Source organism: Schistocerca nitens, chromosome 1, assembly GCF_023898315.1.
Source record: "Schistocerca nitens isolate TAMUIC-IGC-003100 chromosome 1, iqSchNite1.1, whole genome shotgun sequence".
Taxonomy (NCBI): domain Eukaryota; kingdom Metazoa; phylum Arthropoda; class Insecta; order Orthoptera; family Acrididae; genus Schistocerca; species Schistocerca nitens.
In genome coordinates this window covers 1,123,131,023-1,123,151,801 of record NC_064614.1, presented here as the reverse complement: position 1 = coordinate 1,123,151,801, position 20,779 = coordinate 1,123,131,023, and the positions used below count along the sequence as shown (strand labels likewise).

At 44.4% G+C, this 20,779-nt stretch overlaps 1 protein-coding gene across 1 annotated transcript in view; it reads left to right on the top strand.

The window, feature by feature from the left end:
- The window catches only part of LOC126199214 (G protein-coupled receptor kinase 1), a 1,128,404-nt gene that overhangs the window by 1,054,725 nt on the left and 52,900 nt on the right, over positions 1 to 20,779 (top strand). Inside the window, exons 4-6 of the mRNA XM_049935996.1 lie at positions 7,039 to 7,140; positions 9,843 to 9,917; positions 10,003 to 10,064. Coding sequence (XP_049791953.1) covers positions 7,039 to 7,140; positions 9,843 to 9,917; positions 10,003 to 10,064 — 239 coding nt within the window. The remainder of the gene's footprint in view (positions 1 to 7,038; positions 7,141 to 9,842; positions 9,918 to 10,002; positions 10,065 to 20,779) is intronic.

Genomic DNA, 20,779 nt, shown 5'->3' with positions numbered 1-20,779 from the left:
ACAGTAGGAGACTAAGGACGAACCCCTGCGGCATTCCCGCTACTATTTGTCTGGCCGTTGGTACCGTCGCCCGCGCGGACATGGAAGGAGGTACGATGCAATGAGCCTAACATGCGGCGTCGGTACCCCCAATACGAATAATTTGTAGAGGAGGCTTTCATGCCTCACACAGCCAAAGGCATTGGAGACATCGAGAAGCGCTTCCCTGAGCACTCACGACGCTCCAAGGCACACGTCGCGTCCTCGGCAAGGCGTAGGAGCTGATGTGTGCTGTGTCCGCGCTGGAAACCAAATTGCTCATGCGAGATTAGACCTTCTGCCTCTACATGCTGGACTAATCTCTTTATGTACAGCCTCTTGAAGACATTGGAGATGTCTGGGAGGAGACTGATTTGCCTATAATTTTGGGGAAACCTGTGTCCTTTCCCTTTTTCGGTATGCAATCACCTCTGCATGCTTTCATGCAGCAAAGAAGTTGCCTGTCTGTTCGTGTTAAAAAAGTTTATGTGGAGCCGGAGGGCATCAGGAGATAGGTGTTTTAAGATTATGTTGTCAAGTTTGTCGTTTCCACCGGCGTTCTTTGGAGTTGGGAGACTGATCTGCGGTTCGACCACCTCTTATGTTATCGTTTCTATTTCGTCTTCGTACTGGACTTCAAGGAAGGCCACGAGCCTTTGCTGCATTAGATGTGCGTGTTCTTCGTCCATCGGATCGTGGACAGGAACGGAGTTGTCCGCGAACTGGCTTTGGCGTCAGGTTCGCAGACACCTCCTCGGCGACATGTAAAGGGGGAATGCCCTGGCCTTTCTTCAGGAAGTACTTTGTCGTTCTCCAGGCCGTACCATCGTCTATTCGGAGGGAGGCTATCTCCCCCGCCCATTGTGGATTTCTCGTCACTTGTCATTCCGGGAATACCCGGATTTGTGCGCAATCTCTTCAGTTATTTCTGGGGGAGCTGTCGCGAGATGTCCTTTATGATGACCTCTGGGGGATGCAGCGTCCACAGCCTGTAGAGCTATCTCGGTGGAACTCTTGATCGCCTTGTCTATGCCGCGATTTTGACGTCAGGGACAATATCAAGTGACCCTTCCATGTTTTACCTCAACTATTCCCAATCTACTTCACCCAGTGGCCGTCTGCGTCTTGCCGTTGATTCGCCTATCACTTTTAGATAGAAAAGCACCTGGAGGTTGTCAGACGACAGCGCAACTTGCGTGGTTGCTGTGACGCGGTTTCCCATTGTCCATAGGAGTGCAGTGTCTAGGACATCTGCTCGTCCGCCATTCGTAGGGTATATTGTGGGGTCGTAAAGTCCCAGTACAATACCGTTATGCCTCCTAACAACACGCAGCAGTCGGCGTCCACTTTTCGTCATACTGGAGTTCCAGTTGCTATACCTGACAAATAACTAAGCTATGGGTGAGTTACGGTTGCAATGGGACGTACTCAAGGAACGAAAACTCATACTTCGCAGACGCGGGAGTAACATCCAGATTGCAAGAAGCTATGACTGTCATCCAGAAGTTAAGTTTCTCTATATTTCTAAAAAAAGGAAACGGAGTTGCTTGAAAAATTGTATTGGCTACAGATACAGCAATTTGAGCTATTTTTTGACATAATCGCCGCTGAAAGAGGCACTTGTCATATCTTGCGATCAACTTTTGTATTTCTGTGCCGTAGATGCCTGCCATTTGGTAATGGAAACAGCATATGAAAGTCGTTTTCAGCTGTCATTTTAAAATGCTGATCGGAGGGTAGGAATTTCCTGAGATGCAAGGAAAGACCTGGACACTGATCAAGCAGCTCCCCGTCGAACTTCTCGAGAACAGTGTTGTTGCGAGCCGTATGTTGACGGTCATTACCACGGCTTAGCGCAACACATGCACTGAGTAGTGCGCATCTCGTGTTGTAAATGGCCCATCGCAGTTTCTCCATTGTTGCACAGTAATGGTCAGCGATCATTGTTTCAACTCTCGGCAGGTTGTCGGTGAGCAGAATGCTCTTGCTGTCCCAGGACACCGTCCACATTACTTTCTACGCCAACACAGTTATTCTGAACTATGTCTCGGCCAGAGGTCCACCGTAACACCAACACATCGGGTAGGGTCCGCGCAGGATAAGGCGCTCGATGCACAGTGACCGATTGCCATCCAGAGCGCTGGCCGAGTTAATTTGTTTGTTCAAAATGGGAGGCCGACAGTTGTTTGTCACCTCTCGGCCTGTCGGTAATGATAGAATCGAGGTGCGCGCCCTGCAATCTATCTCTAACGATTTTACAGAAACTGTTCGCCAGAAAAAATCATTTTTGCAATACTTGTAGTTTTGTATGTCAGGTTCATGATGATGTGCCCATCATTTCGTTAATGGTCATAATTATTGTGATATTTATAAGGAAATAACAGACTGCGCGAAATTCCAAAAAGATTTGCACTGAAAAACAAGAGTCTCTATGATCTGGTGCACATTACCTATGCATATGAAAGTTAACTAACATATCGGATTTTTCTTTAGACTTGAGTGGAGATCTCTATCCGTCACCAGTCTCAAAAAAATTGATCTGTTGTAGCACACACATCTGGAACCGTGCTGCGCCAGTGATAAAGCCAGAGTGGAATATCCACAGCATTCCTTAGATTTCATAAACGGTTTGAGCTATTGAAATAAGGTTTTGGCAAATCATAGCATGCAAACAGGAGAGTATTTTGCAATGTGGTTATTATAAAAACTTCATTATATGCGATGTTATTCGACTACCTGCAGACTTTTTCTATGAAATAATGCAATTTGTAGAAGCTATTGACAGCTAGTGAAACGAGAAATGCTATAGGTTTTGGGACAACGAAAGTGAATGTACTACACGGTTATTTTTTTACCGAGGATGCGCTTTTTCATAAGCTTTCTTGTCCCAGTTCCTCACTTAATAAAGCACTGCTCCAGAATTCTCTCACAACTGCGTCTGCTCATCATGTTAGTGAGGTGACACTGTGTAAACTCCGCTGTGTTTTGATAAAAGAAGATTTTAACGTGGCAACAGAAAAATGTGTAGGTTTTACTCAAGACGATTCTATAAAGTGATGAATAGTTAACAAGCCAAGCGAATATAAATCCCAGCATTTTCAGCGGAATTCTTTTTAGATATCAAACAAAGCAGAGGTGACAGATCTTTTTAAATAGTTACCATGTACATGTGGGTGTGGAAGGGGTCCACGTATTACTTGCAAAAATGTGAGCGTAGGCTTCAGTTTAGAACGGCACTTCCCGTCCAGCGCTCAGCATTTCCCTTCAACGTATGTCCGTTAACTCCCCCTAATACTGCTCTCCCCACGCATGTCCTGCCGATTGCGCATCTGGCGGCCACGGTATTGTGGGCGGACTCTACTGTTTGGTTACCGGGCTTAAGTGAGGAACCGACAATGAATGTCTATCGGCGAAATATTTCATCTGTTTAGAAATTTTATCACAACTGGAACCTCGCACCCGGCGGAAGAAAAAATAAGGGCAGCCATTTTGAGCCACTGCTGCAGCGTTACTGATAGCCTGAGAGACTTGTTCGGTCGTCATGTGATTATTACAACATATGTATCGCCCGAGCGCTATACTTCCGGAAAAGAAGGGTTACCGGTATTTAAATAAATGGCAACTTTAGATCTGGATGGCCCTCGCACAAGTCCCGAATCGTATTGATTGTTTAGAATTACTGAAATGTTAACAGCGAGACAAAAGCATTGAAATTTTAAAAAAAATGGGTAATACTGTATTTTCATTGCTATCCAAAAAATACGTGAATAATGAAACTTTGTTTTTCTTTTGATGAGTCCTAAGCTATTCACTGGGTCCAGCGTGGAACGTATAATTTGCTGAATGAGTATGTCTCGGTAACAGTTATTTCAGTACACTGCCCCAATAAAATAAATGACGCACCAAAAGGGTAGGAGAAAGCGAAATAAAACTTCACAGATTGAGAGGTTTTGTGATGTTATATCAGTGATCACAAATCATGTCAAATTTATAAAGAACTTCTTGGCAGTATAAGCTCACTTGTCAGTATGAAGTTGAACTCATCCTGGAATGGATGCGTGCACTGATTAGTTGGCAAAGGGTTTCGTAAAGCCATTGTATCCACTCCTGAGGCAAGCTGGTCCACAACTGTTGTAACTGGTGCATGATGTCGTGGACGCGCAGGCCCTGAGACGATTCCAGCGAAAGTTCTATCGGAGAGAGGGGAAAAAAAAATGGCTCTGAGCACTATGGGACTTAACATCTGAGGTCATCAATCCCCTCTAACTAATTAAACCTAACTAACCTAAGGACATCACAGACATTCATGCCTGAGGCAGGATTCGAACCTGCGACCGCAGCGGTCGCGCGGTTCCGGTCTGAAGCGCCTAGAACCGCTCGGCCAAAACGGCCGGCCTATCGGGGAGCAGTCTGGAGATCTAGCTGCCCACAAGTGTTCGTCAACATCACAGAGAGGCGTGCCATGTATGGACGGGCATTGTCATGTTGAAAAATGATGGCACGATACTGTCTCATGAGAGGTAACACATGAAGGTATAGGATGTCCGTGACACACCTTCCTTCAAACACTACAAGTCGCGACGTGAAGTCATACCCAACGGCTACCCACACGATGACTCCAGCAGTAACACCACTGTGACTCTCCAAAATTTTGGAAGAATGGGACCTCTCCATAGGTCACGGCCATACTCGCCGATCAAGGCCATCTAGGATAATGCTGAACCACGAATTGTCGCTGAACACATTGAGATGTCATTCATCACCAGTCCTTCCTTCCCAGTCTCGTCGTCACTCCACACGCAGCCGTGTGTGTTATGGGGTTAACAGCAGCCTACGCGTGGAACGGTAATTCCCTAGACCGACTGCTGCTAGTCTCTGACCGGTGGCGCAGGTGACATAGAATGTTGTAGGATTACGTGTTCTCGTATGGCAGGCACGGATTTGAAGGTGTTACGATGTGCTTGGTACACAATATGGCAATCCTGTCTTGTGGTGGTCATATGTTATCGAGCAGAACCTTCAGGAGCATGCCTGCCCCCAGGTCGCCGTGTGTCCGACATCGGACCGCTGTCACATCCGACTGTCCCACAAATCAGAATATTGCACAATTCCACCACCCAGCCAAATGGAAACGCACAATGAGGCTCCTTATAAAGTCCGTGAGATGCTGATAACGCTGTCTCGCGCATGTACAGGGCATCTCTGTGTTATTCACTACAATCACTCGACACCTGTCGCTGTTCACGCCCCCTTTTACTCCCTACCAAGCCTTGTAACAACGCTAAACACGAATAACACTAAAGAACTGGCGTGGCTGCTCGGGCCAACCGGTGTGGCCGAGCGGTTCTAGGCGCTTCAGTCTGGAACCGCGCGACCGCCACGGTCGCAGGTTCGAATCCTGCGTCGGGCATGGATGTGTGTGATGCCCTTAGGTTAGTTAGGTTTAAGTAGTTCGAAGTCTAGGGGACTGATGACCTCAGAAGTTAAGTCCCATAGTGCTCAGAACCATTTTAACCATTTTTTTAAGTCTCATAGTGGTCAGAGCCGTGGCTGCTCTACCTGTCACAGCGGATTACACTTCCTTTAATCATTTACTTACCAGCCGATGGTGTGTACATGTACAAGTTCGAGGGTACATTGGCATCCGAGCATGTCTTTTGGCAGGCAGTGAAGTTACGTTAAGTGCAGACCATCTCTAGTTAGTGTTCTATTCGGACAGCGATTAAAGATATGGACTGCCTGTTGGGTTAGGTGCAACTGTGTACCCTAGGAAGGGTGGCTGTGAAAGTAGTGGAGGAGACCAATAACCTTGTCCGAGACGGTTCTACAGCCGTTGTGTTCGTTGATGCCACTGTTTAGAAGCTTCCAGTGGCACTGTTTCTTAAGTAATGAGACAATTTACATGTTTCTGAGTGTGTTCCAATTCCTTTGACACCTGTTTATTGCTCACAGTGCTATATCGTGTTTATTTTTTTCTAAGGCTTTGCATAGCTTTGCATAGTACCTCTCGGACAGAATATTTACTGACGTGTAGAGATGGTGTTCTACTCATGCAGGGAAAAGGGCGCCACGGAGAGAAATTAAGCTTCTTTGCTTATTTCAACACCATTCACGTAATCAGAACTCCATAACATCGACTGTAGATTTGATTTCGTTTGTATTTTTACTTAAGAATATGAATTTTCAAATCCACCTGTAAATCGAGTCTAATTTTTCCTTTTCTTGGTATTAATTAGCTTTTACCCACGGCTGCGCTCGTATATCATCAGTTTTGCTATGATGACTGGTACCGTAGTGAGTAAGAAAGCTACACGTGCAATAACATGAGCTGCCCTCACGTGTGTGTCTGTTCGGGTAAGCATAGCTCTCCCCCCTGCCAAGCTGTCGCAACGCACGCTGCGTCGGCACGCGCCGCGTCGCTGCCGATCAGTGTACACAGAGGGGCGTGGGCAGGAGCGCGTGTCTTTGCATCGTGCAATTGAAGTAGATATACGTTACGGAACGTATACATTATGCAACAAATACTGTGGAAGTAGGGATTAAACACACTGAGGACATATCATCCATTAAAAGCATTTTCAAAAATGTAATAAAAAATCGAGTCAGAGAGTAAATTTGCGGAATATTCTTGAAATCAAAAAGTCTCTTGTACTACACACTTTTTAGAATAGCCTATTTTTTCTCCCTCATGGTTCAAGCTATTGCAGCGAGAACGGTTCAGCAAGATTGTCGTGAAAACCCAAGGCAGAGTTACTTTCGCATTTATAATATTAGTATTGATAAAACTTTCAATAAAGATATATTTTTCTCCGTGGTCTGATTTTGTTGAATTAAAGGCTTTACAGAGCCCCAAACTATGCTCGAGTTAGCTGCGAAAACCGTACGAAAATTCCTCTGTTCAAAAAGACACACACAGCAGTTTTACAGATTTGTTATTAGTATAGATGTTTACCTTGTAATTTGGTTAAGGCTCTTGATATAAATGGGTACGCTTATGGACTTTGTTCCTTTTTGTTACAGATAAAGCAGTTCGAAAAACTGGAATGCGTGGAGGAGAGAAGAAAGCTCGCTCGTGAAATTTACGACAATTTCATTATGAAGGAGTTGCTCGCCCACTCGCATGTGAGTAGCGCACTTTCTGCCTGCGCTATATATACCCTCTTTTTGTTTTCTTTTACGTGTTGTAATGCACCTACCCGTCTTTGCGCACTCCACCTTCCAGTGACATATACTGTAGTTTGCCCTGAAGCAATATTTGCCCCCGAAACAAAAGCCAACCGCCGTCGAGCGGTGGTCCTGACGCTTTTTGTAGGAGATGCTTCATCTTCGTTCATACCTCCCACACATTCTTATTGTATCTGTTAATGACAATTAAGCACAACACTGTAGTGATACTTTTTGTAGTGCCCACATTAAGAACCTGTTTAATGCAGTCACGGATTTTGTATCAGTATCCGTTACGGGTTGATAATTTACATTACTTATATTTGTTTCATAGAGATAGTGTGGTTAAGTGAGGCATATTACAATAAAAGAAAAGGATGGGTGCCGCCGCTGCAGAAATCTAGTTAAAGTATATCATAATCAGATATATTTCCGCAAAATTAATATCTTTGGAAGCAGAAATAAAATGATGGTAGTTTTCTTGTTGTTGTTGTCGTTCGTCTTCAGCTTTAGTCATGATCCAACTACTGCTGACTGAACGTCTCTTCCGCATCCTTCCAACCCACTCTCGTTCCAGCAGTTCTTGTAATGCTGTTAAGCCTTCTGTTCTGTGGTCTCACAATACTTGTTTTTGCCTGTTTAAACGAAAACAATCAACATTTTCCCATCACACATAGAAATTTATAATAATATAGCCATTATGTTAATGATAATTTCAGTTACTTCCCTGGTTTTGTTTATTAATTGGTTGGAGACGAACTCCAACTCGAGTATGTTAGTTTATTCCATTACTAGGCACCCATGCCCGAACACACACACACACACACACACACACACACACACACACACACACACACACTAGATCCGATAAACCTACCTCTATATAGTGGGTGATTATAATTAAACTGTCCCTATTCAACACGTTATAACAAGGAAACTAATTACCGTACGAGCACCAAATTTGGTAGCATTTAACTCAAGGATACGGGTAAGACAAATAATGCAGAATCAGTTCAATTGAAACACTTTTAATGTGCTGCTACGGTACAACATACCATTACATACCGGTGCCATTACTGCTGCGAAAGGGGCTCAATATGGCGCCCGCCAGTGTCCAGAAGAGCCTGAAAGTGCAGGATTGCATGTCTGTAGGTATACTGGCTATCTCTTTTGATATGCTGCGCTTCAGATCAGCCCATGCGTGAATGTTCCCCAGGTAAACCCTGACTTTCTCGTAGCTCCACAACCAGAAATCACAGGGACTGGGATCAGGTGATCGTGTCGGGAAACGGTCTGCTGATAATTCGATCGTTTCCAAATGTGTTTCGGAGAAGCAGCTGAACTTCACGAGCGATGTACTCTGGGGCCCCATCTTGCACGAAAACTGTTGAGTTCAATGCTGCGTACCTCTCCCGTACGGCGGGTATGACATGCTGACGAAGCACATCGCAGTTATGCTGGCCAGTCACACTGCACGTCTTTGATCCTTGAGCGCCAACCTGTTAAAAAAGGCACGCGCCATTGATGAATATAGCCGTGAAGCCTAACCATACGGTGACACGCTCACCATACAGAGGAACTTCATGAACAGTGACTGGAGGTGAACATCCCCACATTCGGCAATTCTGTGTGTTCACCTCACCCGTCAGAGAAAAATGAGCTTCGTCTGGTCATAGGATGGTCCATGGCCAGCCCTCGTCAGCTTCAATCCTTTCAAGAAAGTGGAGAGCGAAGTCAACACATCGTTGTGCGTCCTGTGGTGCAAGCTACTGTACGATATAGATCTTGTACGGATACCGTTTGAGAATGGTTCGAAACACCATCCGTACAGTGGACTGCGGGATATTCAACTGTCGTGACACAGCATGCGCACTTCCTGATGATCAGGAATTTCGCCCAGCGTTGTCTGCCATAGCAACAGCGATCTCATCAACCACCTGTGTTGCAAATGGTCGTCGGTCTCTTCCCGGAGCGACGCCCAGTTCTCCAATTGATTCAAACGTCCTCATAATGCTCCGCACTGCAGGTGGAGAAAGAGGACCCTTCCGTAATCCTTTCGGCCAGCGATATTCTCGAAATGCAGCTGCAGCATTATTGTTGTTTTGATAATAGAGCTTCACCAATAATACTCTGCTCCATTTGTCTAAGCTCCTGTTGATACGTCAACAAATGCACTGCGACAGGTAAGGTGTGTGGAACTGTGAATCACGATGACTGATCACGGCATCTGGTGGCCATAGTTGGAATTGGACGCTGGCGCTGTGACGCATGGAAATCATGCATCCCATGCTTTGGGCATTAATACTACCAAGTTCGGTACTCGTACGGTAATTAGCTTCCGTGTTATAACGTGTCAAATAGGGAAAGTTTAATTATAACCACGCGGTCCTCTAGCACTGAGCCATCCTCTGTTAATGAAGTTCCTTCAACAGTAGTATATAAATAACTGATATATGGACCAATAATGCTTTATGATGAATCTAGAGCCATTTCCGTTGTGCTACTATGTAAAGATTGCGAACTATTTGGAAGCATCTGCAGGCAATAGATTTCAACCGATGTTGCTTAAAAAATAAGGTGTTGAGAAATTTAAACGCCGTAAATCGATACATCTGGTGCAGTCCTAACAAAAATAATGTACTGCTCTGTCTCATTTGCAGGATTACTCCAAAGAAGCAGTTGCTCATGTACAGAAGTATTTAATGAAAAACGAGGTTCCTGTTAATTTATTTGAGGTAAGTAGTTACTTAAGAACTTAATTTGTTTGAAAATTTTTCCGTATAGTATTCATTAGAATCTCTACATTTATTTTCTTTACAGCCATACATAGAAGAAATCTTTAACCATCTACGAGGTGAACCCTTCAAGAAATTTTTAGAAAGGTAAGCTTGTAGTCAAGTTATTTTTGGTATTATTGAAGGCTGCAATATTTTTTCTTGTAAGTCAACTAATCAGCCGGTTAGACAATTACTTTCTCGAACCATTTGTGGCACAACCTGACTAAAAGAAGGGATCGCTCGAAAGGACACATCCTGAGACATAAAGGGAATGTCAGTTTTGTAATTGAGGGGGGGGGGGTATGTGGTGAGGAGGGGGGGGGGGCAAAAATAGCAGGGAGACCAGAGTTTGACTACAGTAAACAGGTTCAAACTGATGTACGACGCAGTAGTTATGCATAGATGAAGAGGCTTGTGCAGGGAGGACAAAAATATAGGAACACGGAAAACACATTATCTTGACTAAACGGAATAGGAATTCCGTTGACATTCAAGACAGCTTCCAGTGGTCTTGGAATGGATAAATACAGGTGCTGTATGTTTTTGGAGGGGATGTTGTACCATTCTTCCTACAAACTTTGGGCAAATTCCGGTAACGACGATGAAGGTGGATAGCAATTACTCAGCCTTCTCTCCGAAGTAGAGCACAAAGGCTTAATAATACTGAGATCTGGTGACTGTGGTGTTCAGGAGAGATGCGACAATTTATTTATCCCCGAGCTCAAAAAAATCAGGCCTGGACGATGCAAGTTGTGTGAACAGAGGAATTGTCGTCTTGGAACACTGGATCGCCGTTGGATAACAAACAATGTACCATGAGATTGACGTGATGAGCCAGAATGGTCACATAATCCTTGGCAGTACTGCGATCTTCTACGTTACCATGGGGCCCTTGGAGTACCATGATATGGCTGTCCAAATCTTCACCGAACCTGCCATGTTTCACTCTTGGGACGTAAACTCGGTCAGAAGTTGGAAGCAGTGTCAAACAAGACTCATCCGACCAAGTAACTTACTTTCATCGCTCCATAGTCAAAGATGTTGAAATTTTTCGCCACCAGTTAGTTTTCTAGCATGTTAGAAATATTATCGCCAATTATCAGAGTTCATTTCGTGCTACAAATGTTGTAAAAGCCATCTTGTTTCAACCAACGCGCAGTCGACGCCCCCTTTTCTATGCTAATCTGCCCTTGTTTGCGACACCAGAGACAACATCTGTGGAGTATAGAAGGCTGTGAGCCTATTAACGATTCGATTAATTACGATTTATAAAAGAAATGCACACACAGTGGAACACAAAACCTAAACGTAAGCTTTAACAACCTCATTTAGAAGAGACACCCAAAGACATAATCTTGCGTATCTCATATTGTCAGAATTTTCTTGTGCGATGTTTCTCTCGTGTTCAGTTGTGGTAACACTGGAAGAATCATGACCCTTACGGGACTAGGATTGTACATAGATTGCTTCACTGTAAACCTACTGAAGAAGATTGATGATATGCGTATTGCTGATTCTGAAATGTCAGTGAAGGATGTCGCCAAAAGGGCGCGACATAAGGTTCCGATTAGAAGAAAAGAGCTACGTGAAGATGAAAAGACCAAATGCATGGGTAGGACCAATGTTAACGTACTTGTTTCTGGCATAAATGTCAATTAAACCTCTTTTCTGCAGTTCCTGCAAGTTTCGTTTTGCAGCGTCCAAGGAAAATGTTTTGTTGAACCATTCCAGATAAAAAGGTGAAATTTGGTACAGGCTTTGTAGAACTTCCTGTGGTACAAAGTTCTTCAAAGTGCATAACTGTAAAATTTATTGACATTATTGTGAAATAAAAATTGCTATGTAAAAAAAAAGTTGCGAGAGTTCTAAGACGGATATTAAAAAACTGGTACATAGATTTGTTTGTCTGATTATTAGGTTGGTGCATAAGTTCGTTCACCGAGCGAGGTGGCCCAGTGGTTAGCACACTGGACTCGCATTCGGGAGGACGACGGTTCAATCCCCTCTCCAGCCATCCTGATTTAGGTTTTCCGTGATTTCCCTAAATCGTTTCAGGCAAATGCCGGGATGGTTCCTTTGAAAGGGCACGGCCGATTTCCTTCCCAATCCTTCCCTAACCCGAGCTTGCGCTCCGTCTCTAATGACCTCGTTGTCGACGGGACGTTAAACACTAACAACCACCACCACCACCACCATAAGTTCGTCGCGTTTTTTTTTTTAATTCTGATTGCTATGGGTTTGTTTATCGATTGCATAGTCCAGTGTTGCCATTTGAATTTACATATTGTAATTTTGTCATTTGGAGATAGGGAGAAATCTGAACATAGCCGATATATTCTTCTGTTTGAGTTCAGTAGAGGGCTGATAGCAGCGGAGGCAACTACAAACATGAACGCCGTGTACGGAGACAATGCCGTTGGACAGAGCACGACAAGAAAATGTATTTCTTGTTTTAAGGAGTATCGTTTTGACATTAGCGACTCTCCACGTTCAGGAAGACCTTCGGTGATTGATGAAGATTGTTCAAACGCATTAATCCACAATGGTCCACGTCATTGTACTGGAGAACTGGCAAATGCGATGATGAACTGTGATCATTCCACCATCGTGCGACATTTGCATGCAGTGGAGAAGGTTCAAAAATCGGATCTACGAGTACAGCATGGTGCCAAGAGCACGAAAATCAGCGGGTGGCCATATGTGCGTCTTTGTTTATGCGTCATCTGTTGGCTCGTGAATATCACCGACCATTCCTATCCTGTATCTTTACTACTGGTGACGAAAAATGTCTTTATGCTAACATAAGGAAAAGAAAGGAACGGATGTGCCCAAACAAATAGCAACACCCTTTACAAAGACCTGCGCGCATCCACAAAAGATAATGTTATGCATCTGGTGGAGCAGCGACAGTGTGTTGTTCTACGAATTGCTTCCCCGACGTGTAACCATCACTGCTGACACTTATTGTCAACAACTGAGACGTCTTGCAGGCGCAATCGAAGAACAACAACCAGGAAGACTGCATGAAGCGATGCTTACAACACGATAACGCCCGCCCGCTTTCTGCTTGACTGACAAAAAACGCCATACGGAAGTTGGGTTGGGAAGTCAGTCCGCACCCACTTTACTCAACTGATTTTGCGCCCACAGATTTTCATCTTTTGCGCTCTGTATCGAATGTCGTTCGAGGAACTTCGTTTGCGGATGAAAATGCGCTCCAAACGTGGCTCGACGAGTTCTTCGCTTGTGTGATTTCTAAAGTCGCGGATTCGAAAAGTTACCACTGTGTTGGCAGACTGTTGTAAATAGTGAATGAGAATATACTATTGATGACGAAAGTCTCTGTTACGTGTATCTATTGTGCTACGATCATAATGCGCCAACCTAATACTGAGAATAACCTACCACATTTTGAAATTAATAAGCAAAGTAACCTTTGAGAGCTCCTCTTGTGCCGGTATGTGTTCTAAAAGTGTCCATCAACGTTTGGATCAAAATGTTTGACAAAAAATTGAAGAATTTCAGATCATGGGTAATAACGTAATGCCAATAACGTAATGTGCAAAATTTGATTCAATTATCTCTCAAACAGTAAATTTTATGTAATCTTATATGTACACATGTACTATCTCGTACACTGTTCTGGCCACAACTGACACTTGCAACCGGCTGTGGACATGGCAACAGCGCCACCTGCAGTCGCGGCTAGCGTCTGCATTTATGTTCGAGCGCACATTTATCACAGTGTTCCCGTGTTTTTGTCCAACCCTTTTAGCGTGGAGGGCTGCGTGAAACTAGTCTTCGGACAACAGCTGCTTTACTGTACACATAGTATAAATTGGCACTTTTCTGGGAGCGGAAGAAGTCAGAATACGGGCCGTTACGGATTGTTTCCGCTCTTTACCAACTTTAACTACGAAACAATACAGTGCGTCGTAGCATTATAGCACTGACATCTTTTGGTTATTAGGCACTGTGAATGCAGTGTTGATTCCAGTGTGCTGCCTGCCTCGCAGGGTTTCTTCACCTCGCACCGTTCCATCCTCGCAGCACCGTTTTGCTACGTGGTGATCGCCACCTTATGATTCCACCATCTCTTGCGAAAAGTGCCAATTTTTATTGTGCGTATAATAACAAGCAGAGGTCGCATTTACATAGAAGGTACAATCCCTGGACATTCCAGTGTCTTGCGCATCAGTCCATAAGGGAAACAGCACTCAAATCGGCAAAGAACACCAGTGTTTACTAGTTATGTTAACCGCGGAAAATATAGGTAGGGGGTGGAGTGCCTCTTTCGAAATGTGGTGGTGTTCCATGTTGGCACCAATGACGACTGTCGCCTTACTTCTGAGGCTATCCTCAGCTCTTGCTGCACTGTGGCTGGTGAAGGCGTGCCTGACAAAAGAGGTGACACACCCAGAAGTCAAGGTCGGGTAATGTCCTACACATATGCATCATCAACAGGCTTGTGGATGACGAGGGTTACAATTCTCTGTGACGGATAGACTGGCCACCAGAGTGCATTGGTTTTATTCGTGTATAGTGTTTGTTACCAGGCGTGGTAGGATAAGAAGCATGAATAGCGTCAGATGTCGAGTTATCACTATGAAGGACACGGAGATGCTGCGTACTCGTGTGAGGCAGCGTTATCAGCACTTGACAGAGTTTGAAAGGGGCCTCATTGGTGAGTCTTCAGATTTGTGGGACATTCGGATGTGACAGTGGCCTGGTGTTGGACACATGGCGGCGTGAGGGCAGGAATACTCTTTGTCAAGGTACCGCTCGACCACGTCTAGCCACCACAGTTGAGGATTGCCGTATTCTGCACCAAGCACCTACAAATCCGTGCCTGCCATCCCAGAAGCTGTAGGAGACTCGCTAGCAGCAGTCGGACTAGGGAATTAGCATTCCACACGTTGGCTGCTGGTAACACTACAACACAAACGCCTGCGTTTGGATGGACTGATGATGACTCTCACTGTCTTCAGCGATGAATTGACGTTCTGCACTATCCCACATGATCATCATCGGCGAGTATGGCCATGACCTAGGGGAGAAGTCCCATTGTTCCATAAGTTAGGAGAAGCACAGCGGTCTTACTCAAAACGTCATCATGCGAGCAGTCATTGAGCGTGACCTCAGGTAGCGGCTAGTAGTGTTCGAAGGAATCCTACGACGCAACGCTACGTCTCGGACATTCTGTGTTCTCGTGTGTTACCTCTCAGGTGACAGTATTGTGGTGCCATTTTTCCACGGGACAATGTTCTTCCACACGTTGCACGTGTCTCTGTGAACTGTTTGTGTGATGCTGAGATACTCCCTTGGCCAGCAAGATCCCAGATGCGTCCTTAGTAGAACGTGCGTGGGACCACCTCTGGCGTCAAGTCTGCCCCTGTGCCAGTGTTCGGCATGTGGCAACGTCGAAAGCTTCGAGAGGTCGAAACATCTCTAACGTTCTAGGGAGAAAATCTTTGGGGAGAAATAGCAGAAACTTGCAGTGCGCTCTTGACGTTGTAACGGCGTGGAAGCTCTGTAAAAAATAGCACTATGGGACTTAACATCTGAGATCATAAGTCCCATAGACTTAGAACCTTAACCTAACTAACCTAAGGACATCATGCCCGAGGCAGGATTCGAACCTGCGACCGTTGCAGCCGCGTGGTTCCGGGCTGATGCACCTACAACCGCTCGACCACAGTGGCCGGCGAAGTTCTGTAAATTCCGTCTATGCAATAGAATGATTTGTGCATAACCGTGTCTTACATCATTCGGTAGTGGTCCTAGTACGCCTTAGTTCCCTACTTCCACAGTACATCACTGGTCAGTTACACCAGTTGTGGGCTGGCTTGCCTCAGGAGAGGATACCAAGGCTTCTGACACCCTTCCCATCCCATAAGTGGGATCATACTGCCGAATTCTTTGTAAATTTGACTCTATAATGTAATCACTAAAATACACTACTGGCCATTAAAATTGCTACACCAAGAAGAAATGCAGATGATAAACGGGTATTCATTGGACAAATATATTATACTATAACTGACACGTGATTACATTTTCACTCAGTTTGTGTGCATAGATCCTGAGAAATCAGTACCCAGAACAACCACCTCTGGCCGTAATAACGGCCTTGATACGCCTAGGCATTGAGGCAAACAGAGCTTGGGTGGCGTGTACAGGTACAGCTGGCCAAGCAGCTTCAGCACGATACCACAGTTCATCAAGAGTAGTGACTGGTGTATTGTGACGAGCCAGTTGCTCGGCCAACATTGACGTTTTCCATTGGTGAGAGATCTGGAGAATGTGCTGGCCAGGGCAGCAGTCGAACATTTTCTGTCTCCAGAAAGGCCCGTACAGGACCTGCAACATGCGGTCGTGCATTATCCTTCTGAAATGTAGGGTTTCGCAGGGATCGAATGAAGGGTAGAGCCACGGGTCGTAACACATCTGAAATGTAACGTCGACTGTTCAAAGAGCCGTCAATTTCGAACAAGAGGTGACCGAGGCGTGTAACCAATGGCACCCAATACCATCACGCCGGGTGATACGCCGGTATGGCGATCACGAATACACGCTTCCAATGTGCGTTCACCGCGATGTCGCCAAACACGGATGCGACCATTATGATGCTGTAAACAGAACCTGGATTCATCCGAAAAAATGACGTTTTAGTATTCGTGCACCCAGGTTCGTCGTTGAGTACACCATCGCAGGCGCTCCTGTCTGTGATGCAGCGTCAAGGGTAACCGCAGCCATGGTCTCCGAGCCGATAGCCCATGCCGCTGCAAACGTCGTCGAACTGTTCGTGCAGATGGTTGTTGTCTTGCAAACGTCCCCATCACTTGACTCAGGGATCGATACGTAGCTGCACGATCCGTTACAGCCATGCGGATAAGATGCCTGTCATCTCGACTGCTAGTGATACGAGGCTGTTGGGATCCAGCACGGCGTTCCGTACTACCCTCCTGAACCCACCGATTCCATATTCTGCTAACAGTCATTAGATCTCGACCAACGCGAGTAGCAATGTCGCGATACGATAAACCGCAATCGCGATAGGCTACAATCCGACCTTTATCAAAGTCGGAAACGTGATGGTACGCATTTCTCCTCCTTACACGAGATATCACAACAACGTTTCACCAGGCAACGCCGGTCAACTGCTGTTTGTGTATGAGAAATCGGTTGGAAACTTTCCTCATGTCAGCACGTTGTAGGTGTCGCCACCGGCGCCAACCTTGTGTGAATGCTCTGAAAACGTAATCATTTGCATATCACAGCATCTTCTTCCCGTCAGTTAAATTTGACGTCTGTGGCACGTCAACTTCGTGGTTTAGCAATTTTAATGGCCAGTAGTCTAACATTACGTAGCCTCTCACCTCGTGGAAGTTTCGTTTAAGCAAGAAGCTCTTTTGATACTGCAGCAGTCTCGGTTTCAGATTTCTTGGCGTGCGTAGTCAGATGGAGAATTGTATGGCTCCCTTAACAGATCAGGCAGGTACTACTAGCGACACCCAGTGAGGTACAGTACACTGCAGAGCGAAAAGGGGATCGCCTGAATTTGCAATGGAGAATACTAATGTCGTTGCAGGCCAGAAAAAGAAACTGTAAACCTAATACTGGGTGGCGCAGAGAAACTGGAAAATTTAAATTTCAGATTAATTTCTTTTGCATCGTAGCAGCGGTAGCAGAAGTGGGCGATTGGCGTCAAACTGTGTAGGACTAACGGACGTTTATTAGTTATGGGGCAGTGTAGAGCATGCACAGTCTCCACCCGTGCTTTTTAAAAACATGGTGACAGCTTGACACATACACACAACGTCAGTTTCAGCGCCGTTAATCGGATCCCGTCGCTACGCGCAATCAATGTCTGTTTGAAATTATGAAAGGACTGGTTCAGCTTTGAGGGAATAGACTAGCTATGCTTTGCGAGTTGCCACATAAAGGAGACTGCGCTTCGCAAAATCGATAGCATTTTATTCCGGGTACGATCGCAGAATTGTTCTCCCTTATTAATGGCAGAAACTCGCACGCAACAGTTGCAACGGAAGGTTCATTAAAACCAGAAGTCAACTCCAGGAATAGTCTAAATTACTAGTGGAACACATGACAGTACCGGAGAGATAAGTGACTGAAGTCATGACTTGCCCCTAGTATTTCGTCGGACCTCCTTTCGCCCTGATAGTGCAGCAACTCGACGTGGCATCGACTCAAGTCGTTCGAAGTCCCCTCCAGAAGTAGTGAGCCATGCTGCCTCTATCGCCGTCTATAACAGCGAAAGTGTTGCCGGTGCAGGATTTTGTGGACTAACTGATCTCACGATTATTTCCCGTAAAGCGGTCACAGCATCGATGATTTCAGCCGTAAATAGAAATATTAAAAAAGGTAGATCTCAAGTACTGATAGTGTTGAGGATCAGTGGACAAAGTTCAGAACCATCGTACAATATGCATCAGATGAGTATGTGCCAAGCAAGATCGTAATAGATGGAAAAGAGTCACCATGGTACAACAAACGTGTTAGAAAACTGCTACGGAAGCAAAGGCAACTTCACAGCAAACATAAACATAGCGAAAGCCTTGCAGACAAACGAAAATAACACGAAGCGAAATGTAGTGTGAGGAGGGCTATGCGAGAGGCGTTCAATGAATTCTAACGTAAAGTTTTACGTAATGACCTGGCAGAAAATCTTAAGAAATTGTGGTCTTATGTCAAAGCGTTAGGTGGAACAAAACAAAATGTCCAGACACTCTGAGCAAAATGGTACTGAAACAGAGGGTATATTGATAATTTTTATTTATGGACCGTCTGACAGCAACTGAATAAAACACAATTTTAGTGCCATACGCGTTTCGCCTTTATTTTCTGCAAGGCATCATCAGTGGCCTGGAATATGTACATATGTTAGCTATTTTATTTACATTTTTGTAACTGTGCCTATAGGTTATAAACAGTTCTGGTGGTTAGTATTTCCTATTAAGTAGTAATGTTTTGAACTGTACTTACAGGTTGCGTAGACAGTTTCTTACATATTACGCTCCTGTTGCATTTTTGGTGTTGTTCTTCTTCCTATGAACGCCAATTTGCTGTTTTTTCCACATTCCACAGCACTAAGCACTGAACGCTTGTTTCAATGCAATGTTTTGGTTTCTGTTGCCGACTGTCAAATGTTTTTGCCAAAGATCGAATATTACGGCCAAACTTATGAGTGTATCTGTGGTCTGTTCGTGTATGCATTTGTGTGTGCGTTTGTGTGTGTGTGTGCGCGCGCGCGCGCGCGCGCGCGTGTGTGTGTGTGTGTGTGTGTGTGTGTTTTTTTTGGTGTGGTATTAATTTTATTTATTTATTTATTTTTGTTTTTGTCCTGTATGTGTGTGTGTGTGTGTGTGTGTGTGTGTGTGTGTGTGTGTGTTTTGGTGTGATATATATATTTTTTGTGCTGTGTGTGTGTGTGTGTGTGTGTGTGTGTGTGTGTGTGTGTGTGTCTGTATTTTGGTGTTATGTAATTTTTTTTTTTTGGGGGGGGTGTTGTGTGTGTATGTGTGTGTGTGTGTGTGTGTGTGTGTGTGTGTGTGTTTTTTGGTGTGGTATTAATTTAATTTTATTTATTTATTTATTTATTTTTGTTTTTGTCCTGTGTGTGTGTGTGTGTGTGCGCGCGCGCGCGCGCGTGTTTTGGTGTGATATATATATTTTTTGTGCTGTGTGTGTGTGTGTGTGTGTGTCTGTCTGTATTTTGGTGTTATGTATTTTTTTTTTTTTTTTTGGGGAGGGGGGTGTTGTGTGTGTGTGTGTGTGTGTGTGTGTGTGTGTGTGTGTGTGTGTTTTGGTGTGATATATATATTTTTTGGCTCATCTACCAGACAAATAATGTCATCCACGTATCTGTACCATCCACGTATCTGGTAGATGAGCCAAGTGAAAAAACAGATGAACCCCATTCAGAAATAAACAAAGCTCATCAGAACATAAAATTCACACTTGAAAAAGAAAAAGAAAATCAAATAAATTTTCTTGACATTACAATTAAAAAAGAAAATGGAAAACATACATTTAACATCTTTAGAAAACCAACAGCCACGGACACAATAATACATTCCACATCCAACCACCCCCACAGCCAGAAACTTGCAGCATTAAGACACATGTTACATAGATTAAACAGAATCCCACTCAGCAAGAGAAACTATGAACAAGAAATGAACACGATCATACAAATAGCTAGGAACAACGGGTATGACACACATGTGGTACACAGGCTCAATCAAAAAATAAAAACACAAATAAAAAACAAACACAACATTTCCACAATACAAAAGAAGAACTCACAAGCTGAAAACTTACAAACACACTCAACAAACACACACAATGACAACACCACACAGAAAAGAACCAGATGGTTCACCATGACCTACACACATAAACTAACACACAGAGTTGCAAACATCCTAAAGAGACAGGGCTTCAAAATAGCATAGAAGCCTGGGCAAACCCTTCAATCACACCTAAGCCAGCCAGCTACCAAGAGGAACAAATTCCAACAATCTGGAATATATAAACTTGAATGTCAAAGTTGTGATGCAGTATACATAGGCATGACATGCAGGAATTTTGAAACAAGATACAAAGAACATATCAGATGTTGGAAGTATGAAACAAACCATCCCACATTTGCAGAGCATTTAAAACACTACAACCATCATCCTACAAACATGGAACAAGAAATGAAAATAATGAGAATAAGCAACCATGACAAACATCTTATACAAATGCAAGAAAACTTCCACATCCAGATAGCCATAGCAGAAAACAAACATGTG